General features: G+C 35.6%; 2 protein-coding genes, 1 non-coding gene and 1 pseudogene across 4 annotated transcripts in view; 3 read left to right on the plus strand and 1 right to left on the minus strand.

Annotated features, from left to right (window-relative positions):
* LOC120583474 (collagen alpha-1(I) chain-like) overlaps positions 1-22,700 on the minus strand; it is a 402,565-nt gene extending 379,865 nt beyond the window's left edge. Inside the window, exons 1-2 of the mRNA XM_039838938.1 lie at positions 22,566-22,700; positions 22,131-22,511 (exon numbers count right to left, since the gene is read on the minus strand). Of these exons, the coding sequence (XP_039694872.1) occupies positions 22,131-22,511; positions 22,566-22,700 (516 nt within the window). The remainder of the gene's footprint in view (positions 1-22,130; positions 22,512-22,565) is intronic.
* LOC120590538 (5S ribosomal RNA) lies at positions 342-460 on the plus strand. Its single transcript, XR_005649729.1, has one exon. It is a non-coding gene; the product is annotated as a 5S ribosomal RNA (ribosomal RNA).
* LOC120590361 (uncharacterized) lies at positions 5,870-5,988 on the plus strand (annotated as a pseudogene).
* The window catches only part of CDH19 (cadherin 19), a 159,212-nt gene continuing 155,455 nt past the window's right edge, over positions 22,477-26,233 (plus strand). For both annotated transcript variants that reach the window (XM_039839943.1, XM_039839950.1), the window contains exon 1: positions 22,477-22,689. The gene's annotated coding sequence lies outside the window, so the exon portion shown is untranslated. The remainder of the gene's footprint in view (positions 22,690-26,233) is intronic.

Consider the following 26,233-nt stretch of genomic DNA (forward strand, 5'->3'; position numbering starts at 1 on the left):
GGGAGGCGGGGCGGTGATGCAGTTAAGGTTGCACAGAACAGGACACAGTAACAGTCAGTGTTAGAAGCAGCAACTTCTTTCTCATAGACATCCTGTGAAAACTGCACATTCATCAATAGTTTATTCATACACATTATATTGTTCAGCAAAAAAACTTTTTATATATTTAGTATATCGCCTTAGATGAAATACATGAGTATATGGTCCCTATCAAAATTGTGTCACTGTCACTCTCCTTCATTTTGACTCAAAGAAACTTTAAAATTAAAAAATTAAATGTTAAATATCGGTAATTATATTTGATAAGAGGGATCATTTTAATGAAACAGATATGAGGAAGAGTCTACGACCATGCTATCCTGAATGTGCCCAATCCCATCTGATCTCGGAAGCTAAGCAGGGTCGGGCCTGGTTAGTACTTGGATGGGAGACCACCTAGGAAGACCAGGTGCTGTAGGCGTAAAAAAGATATGAGACACTATAAAGCTCTAGTTCCTTTAAAACAGGTATCCTGGTCTATTTTTTCACACATTGACCTAAGGTAACATATAGTTACATAGCAATTGGCCAACTATTTCTTTTAGAGACAAGCATTAAGTATTCTTTGTGTTTATCCAAATACTTCATTAAAAATTATAATAAAGTACTTTATTAAGCTGAAATATTATTATATATGATATTTAATTTCTTCCACTAAAATGTTTGACTGAATCCATAGGATTATCATAACATTACTTATGAAGATATGAAATGTCTACATTTGTTTAACTCCCTTTTACTTATCGTTATATGTAAATACGTGTGTATGGATATTAAGAGGGTACATATTAGTCCCTAGTTGACAGCTGTTACTTAAAAAAAGAAATAAAAACAGATTTTGCTCATGAATATTGCAGTTAAATCAATTTTGATTTAATTATGAAGCAACTGTGAAATGTTCCAATAATATAAGAAAATCCTATAAATTTATTTATAAAAAAGGAATTTTTATATTTATTTCCACATCACTAAAACAGCATCCATTAGGCATTAATTTAATAAAGACTGTATCTGCCTATATGTGTACCACGTGAAATAATTTTCTTTATGTTCAAAAATTGAGGTCTGGTGCAACAGAATCTAAAATTCAACTCACAATATCTTTGAAGTGGTGACTATGGCACCTAATAGAATTACTTATTATTCAAAGTTTTAAGATATCTGAATTTAGAAATAAAATTTAATTCTGAATTTTGTTATTATATCAAGAATTGTACGACTTGGCTAAACATTTTAAAATTTATTTTTAAAAGATAAAATTCTAAAGTTTGTGTGATTCTAAAACATTAGATCTTATCTTTCTTTTACAAGTGTCAACTAGGAATAGTTTCTCTGAAAGAACTTAACTGATTAAACAAATTTGAGTAAAGCCAGGTAAACCTCAGGTTAAATTTACATAACTTCATCTAAGCCTTCCAAATTCTGTAGTCATTACACAGTGATAGACTAAATATGAGTGTAACTAATTAGTAGAAATCTCTTAATTAACAGCAGTTTTAGTCCAAACAGATGCAAATACAAAGGTCAATGTGTCAGGCTGGGCGGAAGATTTTAATCCACGATATTGACAAATGCGAAGCGCAAGAGAATTAAAGGTCCAGAGACAGCTGTGTGAAAGGAGAAGGCAGTTCTCTGAAAGCATGAGTTAAAAATGTGGTCAGGATGCCCTAGAAACTTATTTCCATGACAATGCAAGAACGCAAATGGCAGACTTCACAAAGTGACAATAAAATGTCAGGAAGACTAGATCAGATTTGTTGGTCTTGAAATCTGCCTTTGTTAATGCGATCTAGATATTTATGGTGAGAACATTTCCTAAGTTAAGCTAAGAAAAGTTTTTATAATTAGACTTGTTTGAAATGCATTAATGGATATTCAAATTCTGGCATATATGCATGTACTCACCACAACACACAAACCATATGCAATAAATATATAACACACACAGCACCATATCACATACTTATGTCATGGTGTTTAAAGTATTTTATTTTTATGTGGAAATGGTAAAATAAAAGAAAATCAAACAAATCATGCACTATTAAAATCTAATAGAAATATTTAATTTTATAGATTCTGAAAATGAGATATATTTATTTTTTCTAAACTTTACCATACTAAACTTTGATTTTTGAGAGAAGTATATGGTATTCAATTGAAGGTTGACAATTTAGAAGCTTCAAAAATAAAACTCATTTTTGATTTAATGTAGTAAGTGAATCAAGGCAAACAGTACTTGAAGATCAGTAACTCTGCAATCTCATCTTCAAGTGAACTTGATTTACATGACAAGATCCTGGGCTTCACACCAATGTAATAATGGGATGAGTCTTTCTCAAGACTTAGGAAGTAATATAACTACTTTGTGATTAATTTGTGGCCAAAGGATAAACTCTGGCAGATCAATATGGCTACACTTTTTAAAAACTCTTCTCATCGAGTTGCTGGAATCAGATTCTACTCACCTTGAACTTGGGCTAGCCTGAGTGACTATGTGAGTAGTAAAATGGTGTAGATTGATATATGGGACTTCTGAACCTAAGTTCTAAGGAGATGTTTAGCTTCCACTCAGGCTTCTTGGAATAGTCATCCCAAAAACCCAGTTATCAATCCACTAGAGAAACCCAAAGCCCAAGCAGCTCAATGGAAAGTTCCGGAAAGACAAAAACAATTAATCTTCCAGCTGAGATTCCCAGCTAAACCACTAACAACCAGCATCCAGGCACCATGTGTGAGCCACACTGACCGTGGGTTCTGCAGCCCCATTTGCGCCCTCTCTGTTGTCACCATGTGGAGGTGAGAAGAACTGTCACCTGAGCCCTTCCCAGTTTGTATATCCATAGGTAGAAAAAATAATAACTGTTGTTTTAAGTTATAAATTTGCCACACAGTAGACAATTTGAACAGTCGCTTCTCACTCTGCATCACTCTACAATACGCGAACATCCTCATATTCTCAGGCCATGTAGCCCAAGAATTCACTTGATTTTCTTCTCTTAATCGTGTTTTCAAAGCTCTCCTAGGTCCACTGGCACATTTGCAGATGTTTATATTTCTGTTGGAGGTCCCAGGAATTCCGATGGCTTCTAGGGCTCATTAAGTAGAATCTCAGCTCAGCCTCTACTCCTGTGGGAAGTGTGGATCTGCCCAGTTTCCTGTGTGGGGACATTAAAGGATCTCCCTAGAGGCTATGTTTCAAAACTAGGCGCTAAATTATCTATTCCGGATTCCCAGCAAAATTGAATGGTTCACTTTTTTTCCCTCCTTTGACTTGCAGCTAAAAACTTTATACCTACATTTAAATTCAGATTAAGCCCCATCCAATTCTCACCTACTGGATGAAATTTAATCTTTTTTTTTTAGGATAGGATTTCTTTATTACATCATTCTGCATTATGCCTTTTTCTACATTATGAATTTCTTTGTATAATTTTTCAAAATTCTTAGCCCATGGGATTAAAAAAAATTATTTGAGAAAATTCGATCTTGCAGTTGGAACCCCTTTAGAGTATTTATTGTGTGCATTGCAAGAGCCTCTGTTAGAGTTCAAAATGAAGAAACAGATTTTTTGTTTTCAACTATATCATTCTTCATTAGACAGTATACACAGAAAACTTTAGCTGCTGATTCAATAGGGAACCAGTACTGTGAGCACAGGTAAGAAAACGTAGATCAATCTTGATGTTCACTCAAAATACTTTTAATAATAATAATGATAATAGTAATAGTAATAATAATAGTAATAGCAGTAGTAGTAGCAGTAATAGAGCCTGCTTCTATAGACAAGCTCATAATATAAACTTATTTTTTAAAACTAGGAAACAGTGTCTTTAACACTATCAGCCTAATAATTAAATCACCAGGAATACTTAGAGCCTCAAAAATGCTATATCTACATCATTCTCATCCATACCCCCAAATCTCACTAGTTTTTTTGTACAAGAGTAATTACAGGAAATTGCTCTAGCAGAAAGATTTCTGGCAACCACAGTGAAAACTGGTCAATAGTATATCAGGATCATGGTGGTGTAAACCTTAATGAAAGGAGTGAACGTGTTTGCTATGAATCCTTCTCACCAGAAATCCTGGCAATTATACAAAATACTTATACTTCAGTTATCAGTAGAGTAGCAACAGAAAAACGTTATGTGAAATAAAAGGCTGATATAAGTCCCAGAACCTAAGTGGTTTCAGTTACCCACAGCCGACTATGGTCAGAAAATATTAAATAAAAATGTCCAGAAATAAGCTATTTATAACTTTTAAGCTGCACGCGTTCTGAGTAGCTGGATAAAATCTCTCACAGTCCCAGTCCATCCTGCATGGGACATGTATCATCCCTGGGTCCAGTATCTCTAGACTGTACATGCCCCCAAATTTGTAGTCATTTAATAGCTGTCTTGCTTATCGGATAAACCGCTGAGGTATTGCAGTGCTTGTGTTTAAGTAACCCTTATTCTACTTAATAATCGCCCCAAAATGCAAGAGCAGTGATGCTGGTAATTCAGATATGCCAGAGAGAAGCCGTAGAGTGCTTCCTTTAAGGGAAAATGTATGTATGTATTTATGTATAGGGAAAACAGTGTATATGTTTAGGGTTTGCTACTACCTGTGGTTTCAGACATCCATTAAAGCTCTTAGAACGTATTCCCTGATAAAATTTTGTGAAAATAAACTATTTCCATAGGCTATTTGTATAGCCTATGCATATTCTATACAATCTCTACCTTCTATACTTTTAAAAGTCTCTTTACCTCAGTAAATAGTAACATTGAAACCAAAATTTTCCTCCACAACTTGGGAAGCATTTGATGAACGGAGGCAGCACTTCTGGAGTTCTCCAGAGATGATAACTAACCAAGACGAGTGAGATGCAAAAGGTCACCTGGAAGATGAAGCTTGTCTACATGGACATTTTTTAGATTCCCTTTATTTTTCCTTTTTTATCTCTGCCTTCACTAATCCCTAATCCTTACACTTTCTTTAAAATGTCTAATCTCTGGTATTGCTAGAACTAAGCATTTGTTGCTTTAAAAATCTAATACTGCACTGTGAAGCAATTGGCTAGTATCTTAAAATAAATCTGTTGTTAAAAAAGGCGACTCTTTTTAATACTTGGGATGCTTTGAAGGAACATTTGTGTTTTGGTGAATTTTCTGTTTCTCCTTGACAATTGATGGTTACTATCCAAGAAAAAAAAAATACATGAAAGTTTTATGTTCCAACATTTGCTGATAATGAGATGTTTAAAATTTAGAACACATTTTCTTACGGAATAATATCATCTTGTTTGAGAGTCCACGTTTTCAGCACGTCAGGAGCAGTGTACAATGTTGCTATCAGCCCAGTGATTTCCAAGCACCAAAGAGCAGCTTGCTTTTGAACCAATGGACACTTTGCTATAACAGATTAAGTTCTTAACTCATAAGAAATGTGAGAATGTTTTTATAAAATACTCATTTTAAAATGAACAGCCAGCATGAGGCTCCCTGATGAAGTCTTTCTACTTTCTATTAAAATAAAAGTTCATAAATATAATTTCCATTATTTTTGAAAGCCTGATCATTTTAATAATCAGAAGAGACACCATATTTATTTATTTAGAGAGAATGGACATCTTGCTCGTGTAAAGATGCTCCGTTGGACATAAGCACGTATGTTCAACAGAGAAGAGAACGTGCTACAGAAGCAGAAGGAGTGCAAAGGGCTTAAGACGACACATGACACATGTCGGAATGGCCTAAGCACAGAGGGCCATGACGGTCACTGAAAGCAGTCTGGACTTTAGTCTAAATACAGTCATCAGCTTTTTAAAAAATTTTTAATTGCTGTCTTCGACCATGTCACCCTGAACGAGCCCAATCCCGTCTGATCTCGGAAGCTAAGCAGAGTCAGGCCTGGTTAGTACTCGGATGGGAGACCACCTAGGAAGACCAGGTGCTGTAGGCGTTTAAAAAATAAAAAATAAGGGATTGTAAGCTGACAAGGTCCTTGTAATCTGTGAGGTCAACTAAGAGTTGCCTTGCTTAATAAAAAAAATAAGAATAATAATAATAATTAATTGCTGTATTAAAAAGCTAGACATTTTAAATGGAAGTCTGAGAAATAGAAGAATAAACGGCAATTATCCCTAAATCTGTGTGTGTGTTTGCACATACCCGTTAAGTGATTTAGACAAAAATTTTCATACGAAAGGCTAATAATATCAGAATTACTACGAAATGGAAAAAAAAAAAAAGATAGCATCATTTTCAAGGATATAAAACACAGGAAAAAAGTCAAAAGCCAAAGTCAAAACCTCATCATTGACCTATTAATTATTAACAACTGAATATGATCCTAAGTTAGAATCAAAGCAATTTCAACAGCTTTTTCATATAACTGGACCGTTTTACAATGTCATGTTCAGTGTCTTAGTTCTAGGGTGGCAGGAGCTTTTTGTTTCTTTTGTTTTTCAGTTAATGAAAGAAACAAATGTATTTGTATCATTCGAGAAAAAAAAATCTGTCAGTTCATCAGCAAACACTTTTCTGACTGAAATGATAGCTCATTGAAATTGTTGAATATTTTCGCTCAGAAAAAAATTATGGTATTATTAATTCATACTAGTAAGACAGACTTTAGGAAATTCATTTAATTGGTGCCATCTTTCCGTGCTTAAGCATCTTTTCAGAAATGAAACTGATGGACTAATCCACTTTCCCAAAAAGTATAGATTTAAAGACTAGATGACTAAAGAAAATCATCTAATTTCAACCTTTATGACTTAACATTTTCAAAATCATTTTTCTCATTACTGTAGAGTGTGAAAGAAAAACTAGTAGAGGAAACTATTAAAATGCTGAAGGATATTAAAACTTAAGAGCAGATTTATGTTTTAAATCAGAGACAGAGCTGAAAAGATATCACCCTCACCCTTACAAGAAAAAAAAAAAGCTTTGAAAAACTGCATATTTTAGATTTGTTGTGAACTCAGGAAAAAAAAAAAATTGAGATCAATGTACAGATGGCCATGTCAAAATTTGGAGACTTCAGTTAAGACACAAAAATTGAGCCTCTCCATTTCCTGCTAGTGTGATGCTCCCAGCAAACCCAGGCACGGTGAAGTTCCTACCTCTTACTGTATTCTCCTCCAGGAACTCTATCTGGCTTTCAGTGGGAGTACCCCAAAAATCCAATGGAAAGTCACCCCCTTATTCCCGCGGTGGTACAAGCCACAGAATGGGATGAGCAGTCACTGCTCAAACCACCCAGACAGATGTTTATCCCATATCCTTAAAAAAAAGGCAGTAAATATAAATAAAGATAACTATATAATATACGTTCTCATAACGAAATTTAATTAGATGTTAATAAAAATATCTGGAAAATCTGCACACATTTGGAAATTTAAAAATACATTTATAAACAACTATGAGATAAAGGGGAAGTCTCAAGTCAATTTTAAAAACTTTCAAAATAAATTAAAATATAATTTATCAAAATTTATAGGATGCAGCTAAAGCAGTTCTTAAAGGGAATTATTTTTCATAAATGCACAGCAGAAATAAGAAAGGCCTATAATGAATAATCTCCCAACTTAGAAAACTAAAAGAAAAAATTGATATTAAACCTAAAGGCAGGTGAAGGATCGAAATAATAAAAACTAGAGGAGATAAAGAAATTGAAAACAGGAAAATAGTAGGATGAGGAAAAGCGAACACTGGCTCTTTGAAATATTTTAAAAATTGATTAAAAACATAAACAACACATATCTCACATCTTAAATAAAAATGAACTCAAAATAGATCAATGACATAACGTAAATTCATAAATTATAATATTTCTGGAAGAAAATATAGAATATCTACACGTCCTTGGGTTGGAAATATTAAGAGATTGGTCTTTATCAAAATTCAGTATGTTGCTCTGTGCAAATGAAAAGACAAGCTTGATCTTAGAGAAAATACTTGCATACCACATATAAGATAAGGAACTTTATCCAGAATATACAAAGAATCTTTAAAACAAGAAACTGAAAAAAAATATCCAATTTAAAGTGGGTTAAAAGACCTAAAAGAACTCTTCGCTAAAAATATGTGGTTGGCAAATAAAAACTTGAAAGGAGGCGTTACATCCTTATTACTAGGGAAATGCAAATTACAGTCAGAATGAGGTAACACTGTACATCCATGTAAATGGTTAATACTGAAAAAAAGAGGGTATCGAATGATAGCAAGGATGTGGAACGATAGTAATGATAGAAATCGATTTAAGTAAGTGAAAGGAGCCAGGTCCAGAAAGCTACATATTTATGATTCCATTTATTTGACATTTTGGAAAATCTAACACCGCGGGTCTAGAAAAACAGGTGAGTGGTAGGCAGATTGGGGGGTGGGGTGCTGCGACTACAAAGAAGGCACAGAGGGGACTTTTTAGGGCGACAGAATTATTTTGTACAGCACTAGAACACATGGCTATGTTACTTTTTAAAACACGTAGAGCTGTGCATCACAGAGGGAAAATTTTAATGTTGTCGAATAAAAATCATGAAACGAACTAAGGAAACCAAATAAAAATGATCATAAACCAATATGGCCAGGGATCCCAAGATGGAATGCAGACTGACAAATGGATGGAACTGCGACATAAATGTAAGACTACCGAATGGGGTACGGGAGGGAAAGGAACAGACCTCAGTAACTCTGGAAAATGGTGTTTGGGCTGCAAATTTTAAGTTAAACACAACATGAATAATGCATGAACAATGCAATCAGTAAGTTTATGGGTTAACGATTCTGAAACTACTTTTCATTTATACTGAGGTTGAACAAATATGTAAATGGGCGGTGGATGGCGAGATCCAGATTTTTCACTGTCAGAGAGAAAAGTTACAGATAAGCAAGAGCCCAGGCTATAGTCATTCCTTTTGAGGCTGGATTACAGTAGGAAACATCAGCATGAATTTACATTCCTCTGTGTGTGTGTGTGTGTGTGTGTGTGTGTGCGCGTGCGCGCGCGTGCACAGTGTGTATATAATATATATATGTATACATAAATACTGAGGGGTAGATGAACAAAATTATAAATATGCATATGTGGATGGATTGGCATGCATGCATATATTACATGCATGTACATATACACAGTCTTTCTGCCTAGAGCACTTAGAAGCGATGAGTCCCAGTAGCAAACAGCATTCCCAAAACTCAGATCTTGATTTTCAAACACCAGACTCCAATAAAGGGAAACCAGGCTTCTTGGAGCAATGGTCAGTTCTGGCCTGGAGTGAGGAAAATACAAGATGGGCCTGGAGCACCCTGAGGTACAAGTGCGTGAAACTAAAAGGACAGGGGTAGGTCAAAGGGACACAGGAGTCAAATGAATGTGTTCCCAATGGCCAAATCTGGAAAGAATTTTAGCGACAAAATAAATAACATAGTACCAGATTATAACTCAAAGTATAAAATAAACATACAGGAATATTGACTGATATAAATCAATGATTGAAAAAAATAAATAAATATGAAGTGAGACAAATCTTACAGAAGTGTCCCAAATAACATGTGCAGATACTCTTGTGTCAGGAGGCAGAAGTGAGTTCTCCCTGCTCACTGTGTGAAATGGATTTAATTTAGAGCACAGAAGGGGAAATCGGTACCCTTCCAGTGAAGCCTGGGCTCCACTATTGGAACGGAGTGACCAAGTTAATGTCATCGGTGATGTCATGTGGCTAACTTATGGTTCCTGACGTGACGTGGAGAGAAGGTCGCCCCCACTTCTGTGGGGTTCCTTCCAGAGACCCATAATCCTAGTCTGATCAAGAGTTAGAAACTTCCGAGAAATCCAAAATGAGTGAAAGTGAGAGACATCCTACAAAATATTAGCCAAGTACTCCTCAAAATTGCCCAAGTAATCAAAAACAAGGAAAGTCTTAGGAACTGTCAAAAACCTCAACAGGTAGACGTGATCACTACACACAATGTCCTATCTTGGATTGGACCCTAGAATAGGAGGAGACTATTCAATGAAAAACTGGTGAAATCTAAATAAAATCTAGAGCTTAGGTAATAGTAATGTAACCATGCTGGTTTCTTAGATTTGACAAAGGTATCATGGTAACACAGATGGTAACATTAGGGGAAACTGAAATTCTGGGCTGTCTTTGCAACTTTTATGTAAATCTAAAATTATTCCTAAAAAAGATTAAAAAAAAAAAGTCTGTATTTCCATATTTTAAGTATTAAAACATTTGAGAATTATGTATATTTCCTATTAATATTGGTATTATAAAACTGAACAGAGTTAAAGGACCATATGCAGAGGTTAATGTCTACATTCCATCTTGAACAATGATGCAACACTAGACAAAAGAGCTAAGATTGGTCTATTCTCAGAGGACAAAGGTGCTGGGTTTTCAGTGACAAATCAAAGAAGTTAAAAAAAAAGGTATTGCTAAATTTATTTTCAATTTTGAACTTAAAAAAACCATTATTGCCAAAAATCTAACATATTTGCCTTAATGCAACATAGAATTTGCGTGATTTATAGTAAGAAATGTATATTTGGTATTCATCTCCTTTTCCAGCAAAGAGCTCCTAAAACCCATGGAATTTCCTAGGTGAAGAGAGTGAGAAAGGTGGTTTTGTTATGTTAATAGGATGACCTTTGGAGCACACCTAAGAATGGGGGCTGGTTGCAAGGAGAATTTGTGATAAGAGGATTGGAACTTTCAATCTCACCCACCCACCCTACCTCCTGGGAAGAGAGAGAGGGAAGTTTAATCAATTGCCAATAGCCAATGATTTACTTAAGCATGCCTGCATAATGAAGAATGGGGTCTGGAGAGCTTCTGGGTTGGTGAACACTTAGAGGTTTGGGGAGAGTGGTGTGAAGGGAGAGGACGTGGAAGCTCCATGTCCTGCCCTAAGCCTTGCCCTGTGCATCTCTTCCATCCAGCTGTTCCTGAGTTATATCCTTTCATAATACACCAGTGATCTAGTAAATTCAGTGAACCCAACGAGGGGGTCAATAGAATCTCCGATGTATAGCTGGTGAGTCAGACACCCAGGTGATAATCTGGGCTTGCACTTGGAGGCTCAAGTTTGTGTGTCTGGGCATCAGATTGAGTTAAATCATGAGCTTTGCAGCTGGTGTCACAGAGAGTTGCTAGATGCTGCGGGGACCCCCCCCAGGCCCAGAACACAGTCCCATGCCCTACACAGACACACGGGAATTGGGTCCAAAACCCTCTACAGACAGGACATTTTTTAGTGAAAAATAAATATTTCCACAATTTTTATATCTATTGAAATTGTATTATGGCTCCTGTAAGCTTTTGAATTTATAATACCTAATCTAGGCTCACTGAGAATTATAACTGATTTTTTTTTGCTTTTTGTCTTTTAGGGATTTGGGATGTAGAGGAGAGCTTGCAGGGATTCTCGAAGACCGTTTGGAGCGCTTCTGCAAAATTATATCTCAATATAATTCTGTATCAAGGAAGCAGTAGATTTGCTCCCATGGAAATATAGGTGGGAGAGAAGCTGTCTGCTGCAGAGGGGAAGTGATGGAGGGCTGTACGTATCCCACCGGTGAAAAGAAAAGGAAAAAAAGAATGACTGGGGATGCAGATAATTTTGGTGGAAAAAATGAACAAACTGTATTTTCATAATTTTTTTCCCACTGTAAATTAAGAAATAAAATAATTACGGACAATGTGGTATAGGATAAGGAAATTAGGATCTCGGGATAGTAAAACTATGTAGAAATAACTTTTGTGCTAGTTAGAGGAGAAAACAATTTTTCTTCAACCTAGTAAAATAGCTATAATTAGAAAAACAGATAATTCTCAGTCCTGGAAATGAGCGAGAAATACAGGATATAAATAAACTTATAACTTCTTATAGGTCTGGTTACATTCACCTTAGGAGTTTCGGTTTTCCTTTATATTTTAGTCTCTGTTTTCTGTCATTTTAACTTTCCACAGTAACCCCCAAAGTTTTTATTCATGTTTCTCAGCCACAGTAATGGGTAAGAGACTATGGGAACCAAACGCCAAAGTCAAAGCTGGAACTGTCATAGGAAACCACCACTCTGTGATCATTCACTTTCCAAATGCTTAGCAGAGCCGTCTGCACCACAATCGGCAGTAAGAAATGTTCAAGACCTGTGGCCTAAATTATGCAAGCCGTACAGATGAACTTGGAGCAATGCTTTCCAAAGTGTGGTGCATACACTTGCGTGAAGATACAAGACCATGAACTGGAATACAGGAAGATAAATTTTAAATTTGTGTATAGATAGTTTATGTTTTCTTTGTAGGTTTTATGTAAATTATATATAATTGCATATATATAAATAATGTGCAAAGAAAAACTAAGCTCCTTTAACATATGCATATAGATTCTATCTTACACCGTCATTGAGTCCTTATATATCAATGTCTGGCAGCGACTCTCATACATGAGGTGTCCTCATGGAAATATGTGAAGAAAGGGTGAGCACCACTTTTCAGGGACTTTTTCAATTTAAGTGTTTTGAAATGTACTTTAATTAATTATATCTATAGAGTTTCCCCCGCACCGACCCCTAGAAGAGAACAAGGAGAGGATAGTCTCTGAGTTGCTACCTGGGGGAAAACACTGCTTAATATATTTTTCTGCTACTCATTTTTTATATCTATGATCGTTTGAAGCAACGTTTATTCTCTTTTTGTTTGTAACTTTACTGAGGTTAACACGATCATAACCATTTCTAATTTGCATCTCTCCTGTCATGGCTGTCCTGAGCCTTCCTTATTTTTAGTTGCAGTGGCATGGCTGATCGCTCACTCAACTTTTCTTCCCCACCTTGTTACCGATGTCTTAAATTGAGTTCCCCTGAAAAACAGAGCCTGGGGCAAGAATTCAGGTGCCATAGGTTCATTTGGCAGATTCTCTCTAGAAGCATCTATAAGGGAGTAAGAATGTGAGACAGGAAGGGAAAGAGACCAATACAGATTATGTGGTCAACAGGATACTGCTGAAGGCGACTCTGACAGACAGGGCAGAACACCTGCGTCACCCCAGCAGCGGAGCAAGGCAGCTGAGACGGCTACACAGCGAACCCTTCCTTCACCAGCTGCTGTTAGGAAGCATTACTCTCTGGTACTTCTTGAATTATCATATCGTACATTTAAAATTGATCAACAAACACACACACGCACACACACACACCACACACACACACCCCCACAAGTTCATTAACATGTCGCTTCCAGGCTGAGATGTATTCTATAGCACTGTTAAAAATACATGATCTCAAATGCCTTGAGAACTATTCTAGGAGGAAAAACCTGAATATCTTAAAGACATGCATCTTAGATCCATCTATAAAATCATAAGCTTCTTCAATTTTTAAGGTTCTTGCCCCTTAATAGTTTTATAGGAATCTCAAGGGGAGAATGACTTATCTCAATGATACATGTGGGTTTAGCTTTTATCTACAGCGTGGATATTTCTTACATAAAAGAAAGGAAGACTCAGATGACAATACCAAGGTCACAGAGGACAAAGCCATGAGAGAATGGAGAATGCGGGGAATAGAACTGAGCCCTGACTGAGGGCCTGGCAGTGTGTACATGGTCTTAGAATTGCTGGGAGCCAAGGACTCCGGGTTTGCCCCTTTGTGAACACGAGTATCCCTATGGACGATCCGAGGTCTCATCCAACACTATATGGTGAGGGCACAGGCCCGATAACTTGTCCTTCTTTAATAGCCTCATCCTTATCTGAATTTTATTTAGATAACATGGTCTTAGAACACAGTCTAAGCCTGCATCCATGTTACTGAGACTTCTGTTGGTGTTTGGGTAAGCATGGGTGCATTTAGGAAGAATATAAGTTAAATAAGCATTAATTAGAATAGAAAACAACTATGGTGACCTTGAGAGAAGCTTAGGGAGAAATTTTAGAGAGGTTGTTGTCAACAGGATCAACTCACGAGGGGAAATGTATAACTTAGGTAAAAAACTTGCCTTGAGATTGCCTGCTCAAGCAAGCCCCTGGGGACTGCATACGTGTTGCCACCTGTGCTGACTTCTTACCAATTATTAAAGAAAGAGTGACATGAAGTACGATGGGATTCTTTTGACTTGGGATCAAGAAAATATTGTTAGTAGTGTTCCCTGGGTCCAAAACACAAATGTCTTCTCGCTGTCGTCAAGTGTGGCCAAGGTTGTATATTAGGAGAGGAATACAGAATCAGCACATTGAACTTTTCTGTGCCTATAAAATAAGAGTTTTCTCTGTGAATTCGATTGCAATAGTGGTTAAGCACTTAAATGCTGTAATCCAAATGACTAGTTTCAAATCCAAAGGCTGTCACTTCCTAGAAGCATTTCCTCTGGGCAACTCATTCATCCTGGAAAAACCTCTATCTCTTCATCTATGACATGGAGCTAAAAATAGACCCACATCATAGGACTGTGATATATTTAGGTAATCCTCTTAAAATGATTAGCACATTATCTGCACATAGTAGTGCTTAATAAAAATTGTCATTAATCCATGGAAGACAGTATATATCATATAATAGGTACCTAATAACCTATGAAATTTTATTAGAATAATTTAAAAAATATAAACGAGAGAATTATAGAAATAAAAATTTAAAAATTGGCCAATATTTTATTAAATGCATGTCCTATATAACTTATTACCACCTTAGCTTTCTTATCCACATTACTGTATTATGATAGTACCAACATTTTTCAGATCATACAATAAAGAAATAAAAATATTATTGCTAGGCACTTAGCATTGAAGAAAAATCCAAGTAAATAAAGATACTATAAAGAATTACGCAGAAATCGACTTTTTGTAGTTATTCTACCTATATATAAATATATCTGCAATGTAGCAACATTTTCTATTTCAAATTTTATGAAACATTTTCTAAAGCATTTACTATTTACAGAAGATATGAAACTTCTTGGTAGGAATTCATCCAGTATGTATTGTTTATACTTCAAACAATCTTTTCAGTAGTTTAGATAGAACAATTTGACAGGCAACTGATGCTTTACATTTTAGAATTTTTAGCTAAGTTCTTGGGCCCCACAAGTATTATGAGACATGCCAGAGGCAATGATCTAGGCAAACTGAAAAGTGTGATGCTGATTAAGCAAATAAGGAAAGACATTACTGCTCTGCATGAATCCTTCCCAAATCTTTTGATAATGCTCTCAGGCATTATGCACTGATGGACTTTTATCAATGGGTAATTAGAGCAATACAAATAAAGAAACAAACAAAGCTCCTAATTGTACCAATACCATAATAATTTGTTTTTGGAAGAAACCAGATATGAAAATGTTTTATGAAGTTTAAAAGATGTTATATATTTTTAATAATAAAGATACCTTTGTAGAAATGTTACAAGGACTTAGAAAAGTCTATCGCATTTTTAACTTCAGGATTTGAAATAAGACCATCATTGTCTGCTCATTTTTTCAGGTTTGCCCTTGGTTCTATTTTATTCTTCAGAGCTGTTCTCTATAACCTGACTATCAACATTACATCTGCCGTCTAAAGGCAATAATAGCCATCGCCTCTTCTCCTAGGCCTTCAGTCAATGAGCTGGAAAATAACAGGAGAAACAGGGACCTAACTATAGGCAGATGCAGCACTGTAGATAAAATTAAAAATCTGAGTTTCTAAAATGGTGATTGGGATTCTTATTTAGACATTTATTTGATATACTGAACTGATTAATCCTACAAAGCAATATTTCTAGACCATCATTCAGATACCATCTAATAACAAATAAATCTGATTTTTAGAAATTTACTTTATCAAATTGTCCCATTACCCTCTATGCATTTATTATCACAGTTAATCACATTTAAGAAAATATCTGACGCTATATTCACAATCTATTTTTTTATGCATTTGATGTCGACAAAGTGGAGACAGGAATTACTGCTATCATTTTTTAAAAAATTCAAATGACCAGACACTGCAACATATAAAACATGTATATATCAGGACAAGATGACACGTCAACTAACAGAATACTTTGCAATCATACAAATAAAACAAGAAACTTTCTACATCGTGTATGAACTCTCCACAATTGAATGACATGTGAAGAGTCCCGGCCTTGTTATCTCTGGAGCAAAGACACTGAAACAAAGATGTAATGATTTGATCAATGTTCCAGCTTCATAACTAGAATAAGAACACAGCATTCCTGATGCTAGCCTATTGCTCTTTTCTCTAGAGCAGGGGTCCTCAACCCCGAGGCTGGGCCGTGGACCAGTACCAGTCTGTGGCCTGTTAAGAATCAGGCCACACAGCAGAAGGCAAGCAGCCAGCGAACCAGCGAGCCAGCAAAGCCTCGTCTGTATTCACAGCTGCTCCCCCGTGCTAGCTAGCATCACGGCCTCAGCTCCACCTCAGATCATCAGGCATTAGAGTCTCATAGGAGCATCGGTCCATGGTGCCAAAATGTTTGGGGACCGCTGCTCTACAGCATTCCTAATTTCCGGAAACCAGTTAGAAATTTTGTAAAATACGTAGTCAAAAAACATAGTCAGCCTGTAGCTCCATATACAAAGGATAAACAAAAAAGTTTTGAAAAAAATCAAAGTAAGTGGAAATCAAATCCGTTGTGTTTAGATAAAGCTTCATTCTCTAGCAAATGCAAATTGCCTCACCAAGAACACATGGTCTGACAACCACGTTTTTTCCACATCCATTGAATAATGAAAAGTCACTGTTTTTCTGACATCAATAGGCTTTGTAAGAATTTCAGAAGTGAAAAACTATATTTTCCACTAGTACTAAGAATGTGAAATGTAAAAATATTTAGAACAGCTTTTAGAAAATACTGAATTTTTAATCGTCAAAATAAATGGTTTCATATTTGAGATTTTCTTTGATGCAGTATACATTAATTCATTTGTTTTATGACTGATAGAGAAAAAAAGACAAAAAACAACTGTACTTGGATTTGGTTGATAAAGTTTTGTTTTAAAGAGTACATCTTACATTCTAGAATGCTCTAAAAAATATTTTTAAAGTTCTTAAAATATCTATGGTTTAAAAGTTTTATAAAAATGTAACAGATAATTATACCTCTGTATCTGATATTTAACTATAACAATTCAGATCACACTATTTACTTGAGATGCTAAGAAAATTTTATTATTTATAATATCGTATGGCAGTTAGATCACTTTTAAGGGAAATAATCCAAATATATCCACGCTGTTCCAAGTAACGCATGATGATCTGAACTATAAAACTTTACCTTCGAAATCTTTCAATCTGATCTTCCAATTTTCCTTCTATGATTAATAATAGGTAAATGGGAGTAAGAACACATTCATGATTCTTCTCCATTCACCTTTCTTTTGCAGTTTATTGAGATACGATTGACATATAAAAATTGATAGTTATGTCACGTGATGTGATGGAGAGGTTAGCTAACGCTACAATGGTAATCATTTTGCAATATAAATATATCATATCAATATGGTGTACACCTCTCCATTCACTTTTCACGAACATGATACCTTCCTAAAACTTAAAAAAATACTGTTTAACATCAATTAGAAAACACTTTAACTGCATTTATTATGAAATGAAACCATTATATTATAATCTCACAAATGGAAGATGATCCCATCAATGAAATGTAGTTATAAAATATGCCAAAAACATGTTTCACATAGGTAACCGAATTTACACCATTAATTCAGATTAATTTCAAAGCAAGCATAAAGATATGTTATAAAATCTAAATTCTATGCTTTGTTTTTCCCCAAATTAAATTGTATTACTTAGAATTAATTGGACTTACTGGAACAATTCTAACCTTAAGTCATATTTGACAATATAAGAAGACATTTTTATAATTACCATATCAAATCATAAGTCTAAACGCTGAGGAAGTTATTTACCGTAACTTCCAGGACATCACTTTAAGTCAGAACACATTCTCTCCAACATCACTCAATGCAGACATGTAACTTTATCAAACACAAACTGTGCAATACACGAGGATGATAGAATTTGCTTCTTAATCATCAAAAATCAATAATTATCAAATTCTTTTTAAAAATGAATGCAATCACAACTTTTAGAAAAATCAATATCTAGTTGGGTTTCTTTATTTCTTGATTGGTTTGTTGTAGATTGTGTGTGTGTGTGTGAGTGTGTGTGTCAGTGTAACCAAGTTTGTCAGCTCCTACAGATTTTGATTCAGAAAATCAGAGGAAAGAGCTATATGCATTTTACAAGTTACTCAAGTAAATAACATCATCATACAAGATTGGGAAATATATTATAAATTGAAAATGAAACCAAGATTATCACTATTTGTACTTTGCAAATATTCAAGTTAATTGAGGTTTTATTTGTAACCTTTCTTTTGTAAATGAATACATCGGATTTGCTGAAAAAGCACTTTTTTTCTTTACAAAAAATATTTTCTCTTCCTGCCTTGTATATCTGCTTAGCATGCCTCTTAGAGCTTGGACAATACAAATTGCCCTTCCATTAATCCTGTGTCTGAGTAAAGAAAAATTTATATTTGCATGAATAAATGCATGAGATATTTTTGTAGAGATTGTTCTACTTTCGTTGTAAAACTTGAAATCCTGAAATATAAGTTCTATGGAAAACTGAGATCTGTATTTTAAACTAATTACAAAAACATATTTACTATAATGTATTTGCATTATCAAGAATAAGACCTAGAGGAAACACAGAAATACCTCCAGAAGTAATAATGTGAGAGGATCATGTGGATGTGCTTACATCACGTTTTGCCATTAAGGACTTCGACGACCCAGCAAGAATACAATTTCTGTTACTTTAATATGCAATTTGGCCTTGAAATGGTTAATCATTGTCTTTAAATTACAATCTGATCATTTAAAAATGAGTTAATATGTGTATCATTTGAAAAAAGACTCCTAAAAAGTCCACCTCATGAACTTATTGTAAAGAATATATGACATAATGCATTCAGGGTGATAATTACAGTGCCAGGAAAATAGTAAATCCTCATTAAGTAGATACTAAGAAGCAGGAAATGGTCATTGAATCAAATATCTTTAAAGAAAAATAAAATATGGGTTTTTTAAGAAGAAAAAAACCCATAAGAACATACATAATTAATGCATTCAAATTGCCAGTATTGTCATTATGAATATGAACATCAATAAGCTATATCTGAATATAAGATATAAACCACAATATTCCAAAAATTCTTCAATTTATCTCTAATTATTCTGGAAAAAGAAAAAGAAATTATCATTATGGCAAAACTAGCAAAATGAGAAAATAAGTATACTAGAGAATATAAAAACCACTGCCAAAGGTGATTACAATATCACTTGACCTAAAAGGAGAACAGCTCAAAAGATGAAAAATGTAAAAGAAAAATATGAGTAATTTTGAATACACAGTATTGGGGCGGGGGGAGAGAAAGGATACAGGGAAAATAGGGTATGCATGATGATAACAAAGAGACATTTAATAAAAGATCTGCTTAATTATCATGATGGAAAAATTTATAACATGTTTCTAGAATGTGGGCATTTGAATTGGAATTTTTAACGTCTTTGGTTGCATAACGACAACTATACTTTATATTATGCACAATTGTATGACACTTGATGTTTTTGTAAGAATAAAGCATCCTGAAAGCATTAGGAACTATAATTACCCACATCATGGGAGCGGCGGTGATGCAGCTTCCGCAACTCCTGGTTGAGAACATACTGTTACCACTTTTGTGTGCTTTATTTCGCTTTTTGCTAAAGAAAAGATGAAATACTGCTTTTGGCAGGAAAAATTCACTATATCTGCCAAAATTACTCTTGGTAGAGAGCAATTCAAGTAGTAAATATATTTTTATGGATAATTAGTTGATTGAATGTCTGTGTGAATTAGTGGCTTTTTCAAATTCATGGCTAATTCATATCTATGAATATTTTATTAATTTCTGTTTTGTTTGAAATAATGATGCTAAAATAACACAGAACCCAAATACTTAACATTAATAAACTCTAAATAATAAGTCAATGGAAATTCTGTGATTAAGTATTACCCAAAGCATCCTTGACAGAACAATATAATATGCAAAATACAAACATTGTGGCTCAGGTACGGAGACACGTAATCCATTATTTTCCTTATAAATTAGAAAATCGAGGTGTAGAGCCACCCTCATTTTTTCAACACTTTTAACAGGATCAGCTGATTATAGGAGATTAAGTCTGCTTTTCTGAAACAGAACCCTCATCCACAGAATGGGTTTATATCACTTGCCTGAGACTGATACACACATATTTGAGGTTGACTTTCATTTATTGAACACATATTTACTCTACTTAGATTTGCATTTAAGCACTTATGCCAAAATATTGCTATTGTTTGCTTTTTTTTTTCTTTCACAGATCTGTAAGCTTTTAAGGACAGACATAGTACATTATATTTTGTTTTTGCTGAAAATGATAGCTCTACTAGAAAACTGTTTCTCTGCATATCACCATTCTGACTCCCATCAGGATCTACAGGAGAAATATCTCTGTAACAGAAAGCTTGAATTAAAACCTAACGTAGACTAACCATTTAAATTAACATATTTTAAGTGGTTTTACCAATGTTTGTACCGCACTGAAGCTATAAAAGTTACATGTTTCTCAAAACTTCTCATATTTCTCCATTTGGCTTCCCCTATTGAGCAAACTCACTTCATTACCATAGAGCAATAATCTACCTGCCAGACAGTTAATTAAGAAGAGAAAACGAGCGTAGTGGGTGAAGCCTAACATTAATCTAAATCTTTGTGTCTTAAATTTTGTGAACAAGAATAGACCCTTCTTCAGGATCTGTAAATAATTCTTTGGTGTTTGAAATTGTTGCTTTACAAAAAGAGAGATGCTCTGTTACTCAAGTCAAACTCAATATCCAATGTACATGTTTTATACTTTGGAAGGTTTTTTTTTTTTTTTAATCCAAATATAGTAAATAAGAATAATACAGGATCTCGTGTGGTGAATCTTCATTGATACAGAATCCTGCCTGAATGCTATAAAACCTTAGTTATTCAAATGTCTAAGATATCTTAATAGTAAATTTAGTATAAATGTTAAAATTTAAGAAACAGAAGTCTAAAATACCTCAGTTTGAGCTCCTGTTAGTATGAAGACAAATGCTACAGTAATCAGTTTGGTACTGGCATAGAAACAGACACACGGCCCAATGAAACAGGATATAAACCCCAGAAATAAACACACATGTGCAATAAGTAATCTTTGACAAGAACATCAAGACTACAGAGTAGACGAAGGTTAGTCTCTTCAATAAATGGTACTGGGACAACAAGATGGCCCCATTCTGAAAGTGGACACTTATTTTACATCATACACCAAAATTAACTCGAAATGGATTAAGACTTAAGTGTAAGATCTGAGATCGTAAAATTCCTAGGAGAAAACCTAAGGGAAAAGCTTCCTGCCCTTAGTTTTCACCATGATTTTTGGGGGGGATATAACATCAAGCACCAGCAACAAAATCAAAAATGAATACAAGGGACTATATCAAACTGAAAAGCGTCTGCACAGCAAAGGAAACAAACAATCAAACAAACAAACAAAAAGAATAAAAAGGCAACCTACAACGTGGAAAAATATTTACAAACCATATATCTGATATAGGGTTAATTTCCAAAGTAAACAGAACCCGTATGATTGTGAAATCAATTAAACAAGGAGCCATGTGGCTCTAAGGCCTTGGCCACCTAAGTAAGCAAAACCTAAACCCGGAAAAGCCTCGAGGTTAGGAAATCAAACCGCTCAACAGTCAATCACAAACAGCCAACTACGCTTTCAGCTATTGCCAATCAATAATTTCCTTATTTTGCTGCCACCTGCAAAGTCTTCTCCCAGAGCACCTGCCAGCAGATGCGCACAACCACCTCCATCGAATAGATTTTTGCTCAAATCAACTCTTACGCTTTTCAGTAGGCCTCAGGTTACCGCCGAACATTCTGCTGTCAGAGGAGGGACCCCAAACAGACCCCGGCAGCCCCCGGGAGCATCCGCGAGTCGGTACCTGTTCAGCCCCCGCGCTCCCGCTGTCCCCGGCCTCCGGACGTCGTCGTGGGAAGTCGGCCTCGGATCCTGGACCTATCTCCGCGGCCCCTGCTTTATGAGCTTTCAAACCGCCTTCCAGCATTTTCTCCCGCACCGGAAACCAGCTGGAGTCAGACTGGGTCCGACTTGGAAACCGGTCCGGGTCCAGGGTCCGACGTAGAATCCGGACCGGGTCCGGGGGGCAGCGGGGTCCACGTGAGCCGGGCCGGGTCCCGCGCGAGGCCGCAGCCTCGCCGTGGCTGACCTTGAACGACGGCGGCCGCGCGGCGGGTTCCCGCCCTCGGTCACCCCGCGCTTTCGGGGGGTGCCCTCGAGCGACGGGGCCCCCGCCAGGCGCTCGCTGGGGAGGAAAAGTCGTTTCCCTCCTCTAAGACGCTGGTGACCAGGACGAAACCCGCAGGGACAACCGCTCGCGCTGCAGCCGGGCCCCGGGGACACGCGGCGGCCCACGGGGTGCGCGAATCCAAACCCGCGCCGGGCTCCCAGCTCCACCCGTGCGGCCGGGGCACGAGGGGCAGGTAAAGTGCATGTTGTCGCTTTTTTTTTCCCCAAATTCAGATTGGTAGGAGGAAACTGTGCTTATTGATCTTTTCCCTGGGATAGCTGTTGTCTTTCGTTTGTCACATTTTATATCCTGTGATTCTGGCTGGGCACGTGGGATTGCGAATATCCCAAATAGTGCCGCTGTGTCTCGTCGGGGCAAGGCTCTTAGGGTGACCTTTTTAATTTGTTCTCTTACCTCTGCACATAGCGGTGAGGGTGCCAGCCCCCCTATTGTAAACCATAATCAATAGTCCCAATTTCGGGGGGCCCTGTCTGATGCAAGGGGGAACGTGCTCTGGCCCCAAAGGGGAGCAATCCCCTGAGGCCAAAACGAGGAGTGAACTGTGCATGCGCAGACCAAAAATCTAGAGTTTTCCAGCAGTTCGAACGTCTCGGTGTGACTTTGGCTTTTTGCGTAGAGTGCTACGGACCAAATTTGAGGTCCGTCAAGGTTTAGGGCCGCAGTATCCCAAATCCACCTGTTCGATTGCACATCCTCAGGGCTGAGAATGCCTGCCATCAGCTGCGAGGCACATAGGTATATATCTCTGTAATGGAATGTTATTAGGCCCTAAAAAAGGAAATCCTGCCGTTTATGACTATAGGGATGAACCGTGAACCTGGAAGACTGTATGCTGAGGTTGCTAGAACAGACGGGAAAAAGACAAAAACCATGTGATCTCACAGGTGGAATCTAAAGCAAGTCAACCTCCATGAACCGTACTTTCCAGAGAGTGAGGAAAATAGGGAGATTTTTAAAGGTTTCAAACTTTCAATTACAAGGAGAAAAAGTTCTAGAGGTCTAATGAACAGCAAAGTGAATATAAGTAGTAATAACTTATAGTATACGTAAAATTTTCTAGGAGTAAATCGCGTTTTCTCATCACACACAAATAGGTAACTATGAATGAGGTGATGGATTGAACTTGATTGTAGTAATTATTTCACAATTTGTATGGAAATAATATCACATTGTGCAACCTAAATATATACATACTTTATTTCTCAATCATGCTTCAATAAAACCTGAATAAATAAGCACATGAAGTTCTTCAGTTTGAGTCCCTACTCTTCCATATATTAGTCTATAAACAAATGAAAGTCAAATATTTTTGAAACTCAGTTTCGTCTTTCAGCCATATATTTATGAATGTTGAATATATATTTGGGATCAAATATTTAATATATGGGGCACATAGAAAGATGTACAGGAATGATATGTTTTCCATGAGCCTACACTAGTCTTACACCAAAAGCCAATGGCAGCAGTCACTTTGTTTCTTTGAAAGTATCTGGCAAAGTTTAACTATGTGAATTGTTAATTATTGCCATTTTAGTTTAGAATTATTTAAATACATTATAAATTTTATTTCATCAAATATACTGCTTCTAAAGAGATTTACACATCGCTAAGGATATAAACATTTCCTCATTACTTCATTGACAATCACTGAAAAGTGTTGTGAAAATATTCTTTTAAAATCTTTATTTGGCCTTCTCATAGTTTGCAATTAAATTTTTTAGGCAGTGTAGAAAAATGCTAAAATATTCTATGCAGATATTTAACTTTTTAGAGAATCCTTGCAATCGATATTAGAATTATCAGCACTTGATTTTATTGGTATCTTGATCAGCTCTTCGAAAGTAAAACCTTAAAACTTAAAATATTAATTTTTCATTAATTTCTCCTAAATTACACAGGTAATTCATAGATTTTAAGAACAGTTTATTAAATTTATTTTATAAGCATTTCCCCTCCAGGTAATGAGGCCTTATAAATTCCAAACCAATATTTACCATACATTTTATAATTGTCTTAAAAGAAGCATGTATGAAATTTATAAAGGTTGAAAACCAGGGACATTTCTTATTGCATTAAGGACAGAAATGAGCTGAGATGTGGAGAGATACATGCTTAGATACATGCTTACCTGATTATCTCATTGCAGGCCTTGAACTGTTTGCATTTGCTTCTGGTCAACATATGCATTTATAAGTATCGAGAAACCTTATGGCTGGTAATGGCCCGGAGATGACTCTGTACTGATTCGGATCCAGATTTTCTTTTGTCATCAGATCAGACTCAGTGGTATCTCTTAATCTTTGTCCCACGTGGACCCAAGCAATTCGAAGCAGTCTGTTGCCTTTCTTTTATCAGGGCTTAATCAAAATTTAAAAATTATTCTCATTTTTTTTCCTGCCAATTCTTAGAGAACAATATTTTTTTTAAAAAAAAAATGAGTCTAATGCTTCTATTTTTCTGTTTTTATTTGTTTTAACAACCATTCATGCAAATGCTGGCATTTTAAAAAGTGAAGCTCTCTTATAGTTTGGCTTTTTAAAATACTGGAGATAAACAATCTTCTTGTTTGGGCAGAAATGAAAGAGCTTTGTCTGTATCAAATGCTATCTGAGGTGTTCTCTTCAGTTTCTCAAAAATTCTTGCCTCCGTTTTTTGTTTTTTGTTTTTTTTTAAATTTTTTCCACTATCAAATACCTTCTCTATAAAGCTGCAGTTGAATTTAAAAAGTTTCTAATGGATTTTTTTGCCAACTTAAATGCTTTTTAAAAGCCTCAGATCAAACCAACCTCAAATTAACTCCAGCAATACAATTATTTTTGGTACCAAAAATTATGTTCCACCGTAAATTTTATCTTCATCTTTCTGGAGGAAGACATCTGTAAACTCCTTGATATTTTATTTCTAAAAAAAGTGAAAATTAAGGTCAAAATTTTCTAAGTCAACAGCTCAGTTTCTGTAGAGCTTGATAGGGCAATGTCTTATTGATAATAGTGGTCACCATACTTTATGCAGTAGGTTCACAATAATCTTAAAATGCTCTGTACTTATAAATTACAACAGAAAAAAAGTGTTTCTTTGTACATATTTACATCGTGCACTGCTTGTGCGAGTGTATGTGTGTGTGTCATATGTGTTTGATTTTCGTTTTTATGAACTTGACAAATAACCTGACCAAGATATCGCCTCCAGAAATATCTTGTTTATTTCAAGATTATTTTAGGAATAATATATATTTAATTAATTGTGTTCTACATCCTTAACATTTATAATTAGTTTCCTTTGGCAGTTGATTAGAGATACCTAGAAAAAGTAGAATGATACACTTGTAAATTTTTTCTTCCTTTAGTTTGGTCAATGGCCGTGAAAAGACATTTCTCCTACATAATAATGATCGGTTACAATATTCCAATACAAATTTCCATGATTATTTTAGTAAGCATTCGACTTTTGCTTATATCTAATTATTTTAACATGATTGATTCAGTTAATCTTTTTATTTTTATTGATTTATTTAAAAATAAAATATACTGTAGAAAAATAATTTTTATTTCCTGAGAAGAAAAATACCTGGTAGATAAGTAGACTGAGAAAAAGAAAATTAAATTAAGAGATCCATTTGGAAGACAAAGCTCGAGTCTTTCAATTCCCGTTCATAATCCATTATGTTTATAACCCTCCATCTCTTTACTGATTCCGAGTAACAGTGTGTGAATTTT

Source organism: Pteropus medius, unplaced genomic scaffold, assembly GCF_902729225.1.
Source record: "Pteropus medius unplaced genomic scaffold, Ma_sr-lr_union100, whole genome shotgun sequence".
Taxonomy (NCBI): Eukaryota; Metazoa; Chordata; class Mammalia; order Chiroptera; family Pteropodidae; genus Pteropus; species Pteropus medius.